Source organism: Crocodylus siamensis, chromosome 4 (genome assembly GCF_052110815.1).
Source record: "Crocodylus siamensis isolate JL-2025a chromosome 4, ASM5211081v1, whole genome shotgun sequence".
Taxonomy (NCBI): Eukaryota; Metazoa; Chordata; order Crocodylia; family Crocodylidae; genus Crocodylus; species Crocodylus siamensis.
The window spans coordinates 100,817,309-100,832,709 of record NC_143398.1 but is presented as its reverse complement, the minus strand read 5'-3'; the positions used below and the strand labels follow the sequence as shown (position 1 = coordinate 100,832,709).

The window sequence follows — 15,401 nt, the reverse complement described above, 5'->3', positions numbered from 1 at the left end:
CAGTAGCTTCGAGGCATCCGATACTTTGGATTATCCAATATCAAACTAACGGGGTTTTTGCTGTAAATGGAAAGTGGAATAGAACCGAACTTCAGTTAGACATTTACAGTGGTATCTTGTGGGCAATAGTTTCTAAAATTGGAGATGACAGGAGATTGGTAGAAAATCTGTGAAATGAGTAAGGAACTGATCGAAGGAATGTTGAAAGAGAAAGCACCAGGATGAAAGTGAGGTAGGAATAAAGGTGGTGGTCTTTCTGTGGCTCCTTCAACCCAACAGTTTTTCTTGGGACTGACTTTAATGTAGTATTTTCACTGAAGTAGGAATTTGTGAATGAAAACTTACTGATAACGAAATTGGGAGACCTCATCAATGCCAAGGAAGATGGAGATATCATGTAGGAAAGATTGGATAACCTAAAAGACTAAAGTAATGGAAATATGAAATTTAATAGTTCAAAGTGAAAGAGTCTGTACTTAGGGACCGGTAGGAAGATTTTTCTGTTATGCTTGGCAAGCTCATCAGTTGGAAATAACAAGTGAGAAAGACCTGAACAGATTAATTGACCATAGGAGGAACATAAGCTGCCAGTGGAATGTACAAAAAAAAAAAAAAGGTTATCCTAGGATGCATCAAATGAGGTGTTTCTGGTAGATATAAAGAAGTATTATTGCCATTGTACAAGGTGCTAGTGAAAACTTACCTCAAAAGTGATGTGCAATTCTGGCACCCGTATTCAAGAAAAATTAATTCAAACGGGAGTAGGTGCAGAGAAGAGCTGTTGAGAATATTTTTAACAAACTTCCTGTACTAATTCTGTACTACACACAAACCAATTTGTACTGTGGGAGAAAACCAAAGAAATCAAGGAGTTGGCAATTTGGGGAAACAGGGATTTTGGTTGGCCTTTTCTGGCAAAGGGAACAAATGGTATTTAGTGGTGCCATGCATCCTTTAGATAACAGCTGGACTTTAATATAACTCAAGCAAAGTCTGCATGGTCCTCAGTTGGAAGGGATTTCCAGAAGGACTGCGTGTTAAATCTTTAAAATACTTGCGTAAAACAAAATGCTATTGAGGTAAGTGTACTTTGATATTTATGTAGCGCTGGAATTGCATACAGCAGCTTAAAATGCATTTAAAATGATTTGCAGTCTGCAAGGAGAGGAATGGCTCAGAGAAGAATGGCACTTTGTCTTTGAAACAAACTTCTTGATAACCAACCTTTGGTAGAGGAGTAGAGCACAGGATGGCTTTAGACTGGATATAAGGACAATTTATTCACCGTTCATGTGACTAGACTCTGGAATAGTTTCCCAGCGGGGGTGTTGTAGGCACCTACCCTGAAGATGTTTAAAAGGAAACTGGACACACGCCTTGCTGGAGTTATATGACCCCAGCATTCTTTCCTGCCCAGAGCAGGGGAGCTAGACCTGAAGATCTCATGATGTCCCTTCCAGCCCTAAATTTCTGTGAATCTGTGATGGACTGCACAATGACTTGGTTGATTTCAGATTTCATGTAGAAATGTTGATTCTGGTTTTCCTGTGTGATTTCCAGTTAATGGAGAATGTAGCCTACCTACCAACAGGCAGATATTAAAAATCTTACCCATTATTGCTCCTGTTCAAAGGGCTTATGTCTTGCTTGTTCTTTCTGAGTCGTTTTTGTATATAGCTGATGCTCAGAGTATGAGAAGAAAGGTTAGATCACAAATAAGTACCTTCAAAGAAGTTTGTATTTGTGCCTCTTATATAATTCTGGCCTCATTGCTTAGCAGGTATTTTCTATTTAGAAAATTGGCTGTTTCCTTATTGAAACTTAACTTGGAATTCATTGAAGTAATTTAGACACATTTAAGGCTATATTTAGGCTTAGCTAACAGCTTTTTGCTGCTTGGAATTATCGAAGCTGTTGATCAGACAAATTTTGGAGCTTCTGGATTCTCTCCTTGACGTAACACAACACAATTCTTGAGCGCTTGGCAGGACAAAGTGGGAAGGAATCATTTTGCTGAAACTGTTTAGGCAAAAGGTTTGCAGCAACATATGAAAGCGTGTCTTCCCTAGTAGTGGAAAACAAAATTTCCACTCATGTTGTGAACAAATTACTTGACACTTTTAGGTCACATTTTGCAGTGGTAGTCGCTGCAGTGGCTCCAGTTTTCATCCTGGACACGATGGAATTCTCATTTTCAGTTTGCAGGGAGAGATACTTAGCCATGTTTGGGGCATAGTGTCCACACCTGAGGACAGGCTAGTGATCTAGGCTGACTTCGATAAGCTTAGTAAGTGGGCAAACACAAACCTGATAACGTTCAATACTGACAAATGCAAGATACTCCACCTCTGGATGGTGGGGGACCCCACAGCATACTTACAGGCTCAGCAGTTCTACACTGGCTAGCAGCACTTCTGAAAGAGACTTGGGGGTCATGTTTGACCACAAGATGAATCTGAGCCACTAATGTGATGTTGCAGCTGGTAAAGCAAACAAAACCCTGGCTTGTATCTATAGATGCTTTTCAAATCAATCTCAGGATGTCATCCTCCCTCTACTCAGCCTTAGTAAGGCCGCAGCTGGAGTACTGCATCCAGTTCTGGGCTCCACAATTCGAGAAGGATGTCGAGAAGCTTGAGTCCAGAAGAGAGCCACATGCATGATCAGAGAGCAAGAGAATAGGCCTTACGAAGAGAGGCTGAGACCCCTGGGACTCTTCAGCCTTGAAAAGCGCAGGCACAGGAGGGACCTGGTGGCTACCTATAAGTACTCAAGGGGTATTCATCAGGATCTGGGAGAACGGGGCGCTCTGGTGAACAGACAAGGAAAAACAAGGACCAACGGTCATAAACTCCCACAAGACTATTTTAGGCTGGAGATAAGAAAAAAATTCTTTTCTGTCTGAGCCCCCAAGACCTGGAATAGACTCCCTCCAGAAGTGGTGCAGGCACCTACTCTGGACTTATTCAAAAAACGCTTGGAAGCTTATCTTGCTGGGGTCCTTTGACCCTAGCTGATTTCCAGCCCCTGGGGCAGGTTGCTGGACTTGATGATCTTCGAGGTCTTCCAACCTTAAGATCTATGAAATCTATGTTAGTCTGAAGGCAGGGCAGGGTGGCACCTTGGAGACTAACTTGTTCAGAAATCCATAAGCTTGTGTATGCAATAGCCTACATTGTCAGATGCTATGAAGTAGACAGTTCCCTACACAAGTTTATGTGTATCTGAATCAGTTGGACTAAGGCAGTGATTATCAACCAGGGTGCAGTGGCCACCCTTGAGAGACTTTCAAGGGTGCTACACAATATTAGCACTTTTAGGTATACAAATATCATTCATAAGATAAACCCAGAGATTTCAAATGGGAATCTGAAGCGTTAAAAGCATTCTGTCCTTATGGTCTTTGAGTTCTTTGCAACAGAATTGTTCTGTTACTTTTTTCTGTAGTCAAAAAAACAAGAGAACAGTAAGAGCTGGCATTTTAAGAGGGGTGTCTTGAGTCTGTCTGGCAGGGAGCACTTTGAGTTTGTTCAGGGGTGTCTCAAGTCTGAAAAGCTTGAGAACCAGTAAGAAGCCATCCTCCCCTGGCTTGTACTGTTTTCAGCTTGTAAAATTTATGCCAGTACTAAGGAAGAGGTAAACTAGCTACATATTCCTAGGGAAATGATCAGCATTAAAGAAAACTTCATCAAAGCTTAAGGCACTAGCAGCAGACCAAAAAAACCTCAGCAGTTGAAACAGAAGTAGCTGGGTGTCTGCTACAGTTCTAAAGCCTTAGAAGGTTACTGTAAGTCATGAGTGGTTTGTGTGATATTTCAAAATGTTATATTTCATGTGAAATATAGCAGGAGTCACAACAGCAAACCTAAAAATTGCATCCTAGTATATCAGTGAATTGCTGTACAACAGCTAAGTTGCTTAAAAATAATTCATAAAAAAAGCCAGTGCTTAGATGGCAATGAAGATATTGGGTGCACTAAATTTACTTCAGTTATCTTTTTAGAAATAAATCCATTGGTTGTCAAGTGGAAGCCATTTACAATCTGTTTGGAAGCACTGATGACCTTGAAAATAGACAAACATGCCCTTCCATGCTTCCCATCTTGGGGAAGGGTAGTCTGAAAGTAGAGTAGTGTTATTGCTATGAGCCAACAGTGTGTCATTGTTGCCAAGAAGGCTAATAGCATAAGGGCAGTGATTTATTTCCCTCTATTCAGCACTGGTGAGACCACATCTGGAGTACTGTGTCTGTGTTTTCTGCCCTCCCCCCCCAAGGATGTGGACAAGTTTTGGAGAGAGCCCAGCAGAGAGCAGTTAAAAAAAAGGGGGAGCTGGGGCACATGATTTCTGAGGAGCAGCTGAGGGAACTGCGTTCATTTAGTCTGCAGAAGAGAAGACCAAGGAGGGACTTAATAGCAGCCTTCAACTATCTGAAGGGAGGTTCCAAAGAGGATGGAGCTAGACTGTTCTCAGTGGTGGCAGATGACAGAACAAGGAGCAATGGTCTCAAGTCGCAGCAAGGGAAGTTTAGGTTGGAAATTGGGAAAAACTTTCTCGCTGGAAGGGTAATGAAGCACTGGAGCAGGTTACCCAGAGAGGTTGTGGAATCTCCATCCTTGGGGTTTTTAAGACCTGGCTAGACAAAGCCCTGTCTACAGTGATCTAGTTGGAGATTGCCTGCTTTGAGGAGGCACCTGGACTAGATGACCTCCTGTGGTCCCTTCCAATCTTCATTTTCTGTGGTTTTATTATTTCTGTGATCAAAAAAGATTATAGTTGGTAGTGAATTACAAGGAAACAATATTTTTCTTATTACAAATGGGCTGGGACAGACCCATGTGCCCACTGGTTCTAGCTAATTGCTTCTTGGCCTCTTGTGGGCTAAGATCAAATGTAATGGCAGTTTTTATAGTAGCAGGTACTCTGGTTAGGGGAAACATCACAGTTCAAGCAGTCTTTACTGTTTAAAAGCTCCAAAGAAAGCCTGAAAATAAATACTGATGCAGTATGACTAATAACACAACAGAGTTTGTGTAAGGTGGTATGGGTTTCTTCGAGTCTCTACTCTACTTCCAGAACAGCTCAGACTTTCAGCTTGGCAGTTGCATGCACTATTAATGTGATACTTGATATCATTACCTGATGAACTTCTACAACTATGCTTAACAAGGCTGTCTTTGCCATGGTGTACAGGTGGTGTTAAGGAGAAGAATCTTGTATCATTAAACCTGTAGCCAGATAATCCCATGATGCCTTCTCATTCTGTCCAAATTTAACTTTTTAATTAAGTAAAGAAAGCTCACCCTGCCTGGCGCATGGAGAATAATAAAAATAAATGTCACTATTTGATACCTTTTGATAGCATTTGAAAATCTCATGCTATATGTAAGTAAATTGCAGAACTTGGTTTGGATATAAATGATAGGATAAAACAGGCATAAAGGAAAGACCTTGATTTGGTAATAGGAAAAAAGCATTGTGGCCCAGTGCCAGAGGATGTTGTACAGTGTGCATAACACTTAAATCCTGTCTGAGCTTAATCATCTTACCATTTTACAAGAACATACTGGCCTGCATAATGACTGATTGCTACAGACCAGTGTAACAGGAAAATATGCTGGCATGACATTCAAATGTCTGAAACCAGGTAACACTGTATGTAGTACAGGAAGTCTTGGAGCAGTTCAAGTGACTGCTTCTCCATTGAACAAATCCTTTCTTCTCTTTTCTGGTTATATGGAAGTGAATATAAAGAATATGTCTAGCCGAATTTTAAAATTCTGTTATTCTGGAAACAAAACCTTATAGGGTCTTCCAGTAATTGTTGGAGTTTTTAAAATACTGATAGAGGGATATGTATTATAAAGGGGCATTTATGTTGACATGATAACAAATTGACAACATTTTCCCCCTCTGCTCAGGAGTTTGACATTCATCATAAGAATTTATAATAAATAAAATGTGAAATTATTTAGAAAAGTGACTGATTTTAAGGCCAAGATTTTTGAAAGTGAGTGACCTTAGTTCCCTATTTTAAGAAACTAAATATAGGTAGAAGTGTCATGTTCTCCAGAAGTGCTGAATGTCTAGCAATTCAGACAGTGGCAGTAACTCTACATGAGATCAGTGGCACTTTCTGGGTGCTCATAGCTCCAAAAAAACCCAAATTGTTTTTATTAGTGAGCTTTAAGAATTTGTCTTCAGGCTGAAACCATTTTTAGAAAAAAAAGGAGATGTTATTACTTTCCTTGGCAGTTTGAAGTTTAGTTTTTTTCCCTATGGAGAATGTTTTAAATATTGCAGAGCCAGTACTACTATAACTTACTGGATATTACTCTTGGTTGCTTGTTGTCAGTACTTGTAAACTAAAATTCCAACTGCCAGGTCTTTATCTTGAGTTGGACACCTGTAGTTAAGATGCACATCTCAGTTGCATCTTAATTACAACTTTAGTACATGGTGGTTGGTGGTGTGCTTTGGGATGTGAAAGGCAGGAAGTAGTGGGGGGGTTTAGATTTCAGAATGGAATCAGAGCTTACAGGGTTAGCAGTTTAGGGAAACCACATTCCTGTTCTAAACTGATCAAATTCTAAATTGATTTCTGATTGTTAGAATTTTAGCAGTTCATGCATACAAATTCATAGCACCTCAAAATAAAGCTTGCATGAATGGATATCATTCTTACCAATTTTTTTTCCCCCTGAAGTTTAAATAAAGAAGGGTTCTGCTTAATAAATTTGCTCCTATTGCTGGTGGTGGAATCTTTATCCTGAAAAGTGATATCACTTGCTTTAAAATGTTGTAACATTATTTCAGTTCTTTAGGAGTTATTTCTCCAGTATTTGAATACCTTCTAGGCAAAATCAATAGTGATGGCAGAATCACTAATGGACTTCTATTAATTACTAGAAGATGCAACTCCGACCAGCAGGTATACACAGAATTTGGCTACAGTTTTAATGTGTTACAGTTAATTATCTAAATTTCTCTGGTGATTGTAGTGTGGTGGAATAGAGTTTGCAATAAGCTTGTACATTTTGCTCTGAAACAGGCTGAAACTAAAGCTTAGTTGGAATATATAGAGGCATGGAGGGTTTCAGGTGTGACGGATTACCCCCAAAAAAGGGATGATTTGGCATCTAAATAATTCTGAATGATACAGCCAATGTTCCCCACACATGATACAGGATAACCACTGGTTAGGCTAGTTTAAATCAAATTAAATTGAAAGGCAGTACATTTAAAATGGGAATAAATGTTTCATACTGTACAGGAGAGATCTTTTGGAACACATTGTGTCTAGATGTTATGGTAAATGAGTACTGATCATTTTTCTTGCATAAGTACATGATTTATTGAAAGGTGAGTTATTGACTATTACAGCCTCATGTAAACTTATTTACTGTGAAGGGTGGAAAGGCCTCCTGTTTCCAGTCAAAAACAAACACTGTAGCAAGCCAAGTAAGTGGTCTCAGTGGTCAGCAGCCTTTTTGTGGTAGCCCAGAATGACCCAGTCCATGTCTGAGGAGAGCCAATACCAGGACCTGGTCGCTGCTGCAACTGCTTTTTCCTGTGGTATGGCTGTGGCATGGGCAACAATCCCCGCCTGTGAAACATCCCTGGGAAGTTCACTGGGTCTTCAGGCTGTAGGTTGCTAACCCTTGGCGTATCTTACTATAGATTTAAGGCTCTTGACACTGTCTCCTATAATATCCTCATGAGCAAGCTAAGGAAATAGTTTAGCTGAAACTACTGCAATGAGGATGCATAACTGAACACAACCATTGAACCAAAGTGTAGTCATTCATAACTCGGTGTCACACTGAGAGGAGGTATCAAGTGAGGTTCCCTAGAGGTCTGTCCTGGATCTGGTATTCTTCTGTATTTTCCTTAATGACTTGGATGATGATATCGAGTGTATGGTCATAATGTGGACAACGCCAAGTTGGGTGGGGTAGTAAATACATCAGAAGACAGGATGAGGATTCAGCTGGACCCTGATAAACCTGGAAAAATCTCATCTAGAATAAATCACAAGAAATTCAATAATGGCAAGTGCAAGGTTCTGTATTTGGGAAGGAAAAATCAGATGCCCAAATACAGAATGGAAACAAATTTTTCCAGTACTGCAGACTAGAAAGAGCTGGAGATTATAGCATTTTTCAGCTGGATATAAATCAACAGTGTGACATTGCCCAAAAGACCAATTGCAGGCTGGGACCTATTGTATGAAACTTGCACAAAGTGATTCCTTTACTCCCCTTAAGCACTATTGAGATGTTGCCTAAAATACTGTATCCAGTTTTGAGCACTGCCCTTCAAGGAAGATGTGTTCAAACTGGAAGAGTCCAGAGGAGAGCTGCAAAACTTTATTTGTGACCTAGAAAACATGACCTGTGAGGAAAAGTTTGAAGAATTGGGATTGTTTAAGTTGCAGACAAGCTTGATGAGGCGTTTGATAAATCTTCAAGTACAAGCAGATTGCTATAAAGAGGATGGTGATAAACTGTTCTCTGTGCCATGAGGGACAGGACAAGCGGTAAAGGACTTAAATTGTAACAAGTGAGACTCAGGTTTAGATATTAGAAAGAACTTTCTAACAATGAGGGTAGTCAGGCACTGGAACAGACTGTCTGAGATGGTTTAAACAGGATGATCCTGCTCTGACAGGGGGTGGACTAGTCCTGAGGTTCTTTCTAGTCCCATTTTGCATGATTCTTTGATTTTCCTGTAGGATTTTTACCTTCCTTTGGTTCACCTGTCCAAAGTAGGAGGTTGAAAGTTGTTTCAAGTTGGGCTGACTAGCAGACTTGTCTGATGATGCTATTTGTGTATTCTTTCGAGGCATGTTTAGTGAACTTTTTCTTTGAGAACTTTTTTTTTTCTGCAGAGTAATGGAAACCCCTAGAAACAGTAACTTTTTTTTCTCCCTCAACCAGCAAGTGTTTTCTTCTAGTTTTGTAAATTTTCTGCTTTCTACGTAAGGTCAAAAATACTTTGATCGAAGTTCTTTGTAGTAGTATTTAAATAATTGTTTCTAGTTTCATTCAAAATCCTTTCCTTCATAAATTTTAGCTTTGGTGTGTCAGCCTAGGGATTAATTTTCAGGTTGGTATTTAAAAAAAACAGAAAATATCAGTAACTTGCATTGGTAAGACCAAAAGTTTAGGAAAGCATATGTTCAACTACTTATGACCATATGATGTGATGTCTCTTTTCAAGTATGTAATGCCAGTAATTTAGTGGTTGTCCACCTTGGATTCTATATAAGTCTTTACATGTTACATTTAAACATATTTAAATGAGCTGCGCATGGTACAAGAAATGTGTAAACTGAGCAAGCTGGAGTTTTTCACTAGCATGAAACTTAAATCTAGAGAATCTTGTCAGCTGTGCAGGCTTTAAAAGCTCTGTATTTGGGGCTGTATATATTGTGACCCAACCCTCCTCCGCTGCTGCCCCCCCCCCCCCCCCCCCCGGGTCCCTTGCTGGAAGAGGCTGGTGTAACACTTAGCTCCAAGCCTACAGTGGGTAGCCCACCCTTACTCCATACACAAATCTGGGGGGAACCGCCCGCACCCCCTGCGCTCCCCAGACAAGCTGCCCATGGTTCTGTCCTGTTCCTAGGGTTGCATTCACTGCCCTGGCTGGGCACCTATTCCTGCCCCTGTCCCACTCCCTCCCTCACTGTGCAGGCCATGATCTGCCCCCATTCCCCCATTGCTATTGACACACTTTGTGCTATATAGTAAAGGGAGTCTAGCCTATTGTCAGTTTAATACTCCCTTTGCATTCTTATCACACGGTTACCTGTTATAAATATTAACTCTGACAGTAGTGGTATTAGATACATAATCTCCTCAGATGCAGCTCACTGCCTGACAGATGTATGTTAAACGGTCTCCGTTTCAAAACTCTGATCAGATACAGCATTAATGCCTTGAATGCTCTGGAGGACAGAGATGCCAATTCTAGAATAGTGGGAGATGTAGGTTTATAGATAGCAGACTTTGTTAGGTAGGTGGGCGGTTTTTTTTATAAGTTAGTATATGAATTTCTGGCTTGAAATGCCTATCCTTCAGTTGTAGGCAGTAGAAATGTCCTTGAATTAGACTTTAGTGTTTGTAAGATAAAATCTTTCTGAGCAGTCTGTATTAAAATACTATTTGAGGACTGAACTCTCAAGTTAGTCAAAATGCCTTGCAGTGCTATTTCTTTTTTAATTGAAAAATAATTTGTATTCAGATAAAACAAAGGTAGTCATATTTTGGCAACGACTGAAATAATTGCTGCAGTGTATTTTCATAGTGTGTTTGAAAAATTGCTCCTTAGAAAAGGAAGAGTGAAAATTTGAGATGTCTAGTGAAAAACAAGACAGTATATATCTTAATATATGTACAGAAGTAATGGTTTGAGAAATCTGCAGGCTGTCTTTTAAATGTTCTTCATAGTAGAGATTTTCTACAGAGCAGGACAATGTTACAGTCACTAACCTTTCTTTTTAGGAAAGTGTTTAAACTTTTAAATACATTGGATGCTGACAGACAGACTTTTGGGGGGGAGGGGGATACATGGAGAAGCGCTCTACCAGAAGTAGTAACAGGTTACTTTGACCCAGCTCCGCAGCATTGGGTGATTCAGCCATGCTTCTTGGCACTTTAGCTAAAGGTTTTTCCACATCTGCAAGCAGGGAATTAAATTTAACAAAGTTGGTTGTAGTTTGTTCTAAAGCATACATGCAGTCCCTCCCACAGCATCAAGGTTCATTATTTGTAACCTGCTAATTTTTGTTATGTGTCCCATTTGTGTAAAAATGTCTAATTGTCAATCACTCAAACTCGGAATCCATCTCGACTCTCAGGAGGTTTTCTCATCACAACTTTAAAGATGTTATAGACCAATCTAGCAATGCCATTGTTCTTTGCTTTTGCCTTCAGTGACAGCTTAATTGCACTGGAACTGGAACTTTGCACAAAAAAATTGGAAAATGCCCATATGCATCTGAAACATTGCTCTGGAGGATTAACCAGAGCAAAATTATAGAATAAATATTTTGCCTTGTGCTTTGTATTTATACTTGGAGCTTAGCTTTTTTGCAATGTCAGCTGACTTTCCATTTACTGAAATACAGTGCTATCTTAAGTGTGGTTCAACGTCTTAAGAGTGATTATGTAAAAATAGTATGTTCTTAATAAACGCTTCTAATCCCTATGTGTAGTCAGTGCTGTGTTTAGTATGAGGAGAAAGGCTTGGTGAACATAACATCTACCGTTATGTCAGAGGCCTGCTAAGAGGTATAACAGAGATGTTTGGAACCAACAAAACAAATACAGATTAGATAGTATTAAGGACAACTTTATGGACCTGGGAACAGAATTAAAGACTGGATCAGTACACTTAATCTTCTTGGGTAATGTTCTGTCCTGAGTACAGGTTAGATGCTTGATGCTATTATTGGTTACATTAGGAAGGGGGAGAAGAGTAGGAACGAAGAGAGAAGAAAATGAGATCAGAATACCAAGATCAAAGAAATGACCTTTTGGCTTAGTATACAAATGGGATTCTGTCTCTTTAAAAAGTTGTTTCCATGTGGTAGGAGCAGCAGGGAAGATGAGTTCAGATTTATTCAGTGGGAGTAGTCTCTACATCTATTATTTGAACCTGACCCACTTGAAGAAATATTACTAAACGGTCAGTTTGTCTGGGAGGAAAGAGAGAAGAAATGGAGGAGTAGTGGGACTAGACCAGAAATTTATTTTTAAATTAAATTTTTGTGCAGTAAAGAGAACATACCAGTGTAGTACTGCAGTGTCTACTCTAAAAATAGAGGAGTTGCAAATTCGAAACCATTCCGATTTCATATTTAAGGTCACTTTAGGTCAACATGTTAGTTGTCTCTTCCAACCCTTTGTCTGCTTTCAGAGGTAGATAAAATATATTAGGGAATCTAGGTTATCTTCATTTATATGCATTCTCCTAAGCAAGAAGGTGCTCCTACTGTATGTCTTCATTGTTGAGCAGGATTTCACAAAAAAACCTACTCCTTCTCTTTTTGGAGCTAAAAATCTGTCCTCATTTGTTTTTGAGTGTAACATTCAAGAAACTAAAATGTCAAGTTACAATATCAAATTTTTAAATCTTGGTTGGCATTGGGGAGGAGAAAGGGTCACTCAAAGTAAAAATTAAAATAGATTATGCAAATTGATACTTGGGAGGGACAGTGATTAGTTGGATATAATTTATTATTCACTTCTACTGACTTTCGGATTTTTCTTGCAGTTGATTCAGAGAAATGGAACAAAAAATGGAATAGAGATTTATTTTCTTTTTTAAGATTCAGGGAAGTAATCCTACATTCTTCAGTGAAGTTCTCTTCACATGCAGGGTAACAGAAGAGAGTAGATATTCAAATTGTCTATTAGAATAAATCAAATCCTAACAACCACTGTATAGACAGATTTAAAGTATTAAGCAGTTAACCACGCAAAAATTAAAATGAAGATAGTGTTTGAAAGTAGACCATGGTCAGGCATGCACATAAAAACATGCATGTGTCCCGATAGTTGGAAAGACAGTACAATCACTCGGTATGGTAAAGTGTTCTAGCTTTTGTAAGAAATGTCTACTGCATTTTCTCCCATATAGCACACCCCGAAATAAAGCACCCACCTTGTTTTTGGAAGGCAGTGTGTAGAATGTAAGATCTTTTGGGAATGCTTGTACAAGTAGTAGAGATTAAATCTATTAATTGCAAATTGTCTGTTGCTATCCTTTATGACCAAGGGGAGGAAAATTATTAGTCTGCATTTATTAAATTGGATTTCTTAACATAATTAGCTTAAGGGGGTAGCAGTAGCTAAAAAGTACTACTTTTTCTTTCTTCTAACGATAACAATATTTCACCCAACTGACATGACTAGGAAGTGGTTAAAAGAAATAGATTTTTATCTTCCAACTTCATCTGACAAGTGTCAGCGTAGATCTTTAAATTTTTGCTTTTGTACATGTTGATTTTTTTTGAGGGGGAAAGTAGTAGGGTGCAGGGAGGGCGAAGGGCACCTGAGCATATATGTGAATAAATCCATCAGTTCCTTGTCAGTGGGCGTGTCTACATGTGCTGATTTAAGGTGCATTAGCCATTTTTAAAGATTCAGTAAGGCTGTGGGTCTACACATGCATGCTGTTAATGTGCCTTAAAAATGGCAATTTTAGGCTAATCACGCTTAAATTTTGATACCTTTCATAAAGCAAGTATCAAATTTAGGCACAATTAGGTAAGCACCTTAATCCACATGTAGACACCTTAATGCCATCTGTGTTGACTAGGCACCGTAACACTGGATGTTGACAGAGCAGGCCAGAGCCGAGCCTGCAGGGCCCCATGCTGTTGCTGTGCACCCTCAAGAAGACGCGGCAGGCACTGTTCTCCAAGGTGCAGATGCTGGAGCTGGAGTGGTGGTTCTGGCAGCAGTGATAATCTGTCGGTGTGCCAACTGATTTGGGACTAAGGGTGCAACATGGGTGGGGCAACACAGGGAGAGGATCAGCTTTCTTCTTGGCCCACCAGATCTAAGGCTGAGCCCCTGCCTACATTGCACCCAGCCTGCCTGTCATTTTATTTGCTTATTAAATATTTCTGCTGGATGGATAGCCAAGATGTATAACGTTTGTAGTATTTTCCAGAGGTAGCAATAAATCTCTAGTGGATGGAGGGTCTGTTTGTTTAGTTTTTATATGTGAGGGACTTTTCCTCAGAACAGACTTGGGATCTTTTAGTCTGACTTCACATATACTAAATTTTGGTAATATTTTAGGCTGTTGTATGTTATAAAGCCTTACTGTGAAAGCTTTCTAACATTTTTTTTCCTAACAGTTGATTTCTGTTTTACTCTGGAGTGCATTATCTTTAACTACATGTGATGGCTCTGACCACCATGCAACCCAAAGGCACAGAAAACTAACATGACATTGCTATTTGATTTCTCAAATTAAACATAACCAAATGCATTTTTGCTGGAACTACAAGCGATGATCATCTAATAATTTGGACAGTAATGTGTAGGTATCATTGAAGTCTTATGCAAAATGTTAGAAAATGGGTAGTTTCTATTTGATTATTACTTTTCATTCTCCCTCCCTAATTCAAAGTGGTCTGAATTATATCAAACAATAGATGCTGATTTTTCAATAAGATCATTCTTATTCACAGGTTCCTGCTTCAGTGTCTTGAGGATCTTGATGCTAATTTGCGGAAATTAAATTCTCGTTTGTTTGTGATTCGTGGACAGCCGGCAGATGTGTTCCCTAGACTCTTTAAGGTGAGCTCTAATATTTTTGGAAGAGCATGTTCTTAATGCAAATAGTATAGGTTTTTTTTCCACTGTGCACTGTGTCCACTCGTTTCAGAATTTTGGCTTTCAGTATTGAACAGTTTACAGCTGGGAGTGCTTGCATCCTCTTGTCCTTTAATTTGTTACTTTCACACTCCGTGACTCCTGAGTTTCAGATTAGAGATTTTGATCAGACTTCTTTGAAAAAAGTATTTTCTTGCAGCTTAATTTTGATGACTGATGCCATATGAGTTAATTGAACTGTTTTAACTTTGCTATTGCTCTATGTAAAGTATAGCTTGCTGAGTATATAGAGCAGAATGCGACTCCTGACTCCTCCTTTCCTCTTCCCCACCTTGAGCTATAGAGGAAGCTCTTAGTCTGAATATATTATCCCAGATTCTTAGACTGAAAGTTGAACAATTCAGACAAATCTCTGATGCGGTATCCTTTATAAAAGTTAAATCCTTTAGTTGATATTTATGAGAGAACAGAGCTGACAAAGGGGGCGGTATTATTTCTCTCTGCATGTTACCTCTGTGCATCTCTCACCTTACTGAGTTTGAAGATTTTTTTTGAAGGGACAAGGAAGAATTTAACATTTTAGATATGCTCCTCAAAACAAAAAAAACAGCAAACCCCCCCTTCCTCCCCCCCCCCCCCCCCCCCCCCCCCCCCAATTTAGGACATGCCTTGTAATTCAGAAGTCATAACTTCTCTTGTTGTATACAGTAAGTTATGGTTTAATCTCTAAACTACTGGTTTTCACATTAATTTTGGTAGACATTCTTATCTTCATTCTGCTAAAGTTAGACACATACAAATAAGCCTCCTAGGCATTTAAATGGTACTCAGGTATTTAAATTTGACCCAGTTTTCAAAAAGTGATTGTAGTTGACCCTGCAAGTGGCCACAAAACTCCTTAGATGTCTAGTATCATTAAACACCTGCATTTTGACCTGAAAAGATCCCTGGGCTCCTTGACTTAGGCTGGTGCATGTGCTTAGGCGGAATCCAAATCAAATGTCAAAGTGCATAACTCCATACCTAAGCCTTATTATGATCTAGTGT

General features: G+C 39.3%; 1 protein-coding gene across 1 annotated transcript in view; it reads left to right on the top strand.

Moving 5' to 3' along the window:
- The window catches only part of CRY1 (cryptochrome circadian regulator 1), a 59,457-nt gene that overhangs the window by 20,084 nt on the left and 23,972 nt on the right, over window positions 1-15,401 (top strand). The window contains exon 2 of the mRNA XM_090043152.1: window positions 14,210-14,318. Coding sequence (XP_089899278.1) covers window positions 14,210-14,318 — 109 coding nt within the window. The remainder of the gene's footprint in view (window positions 1-14,209; window positions 14,319-15,401) is intronic.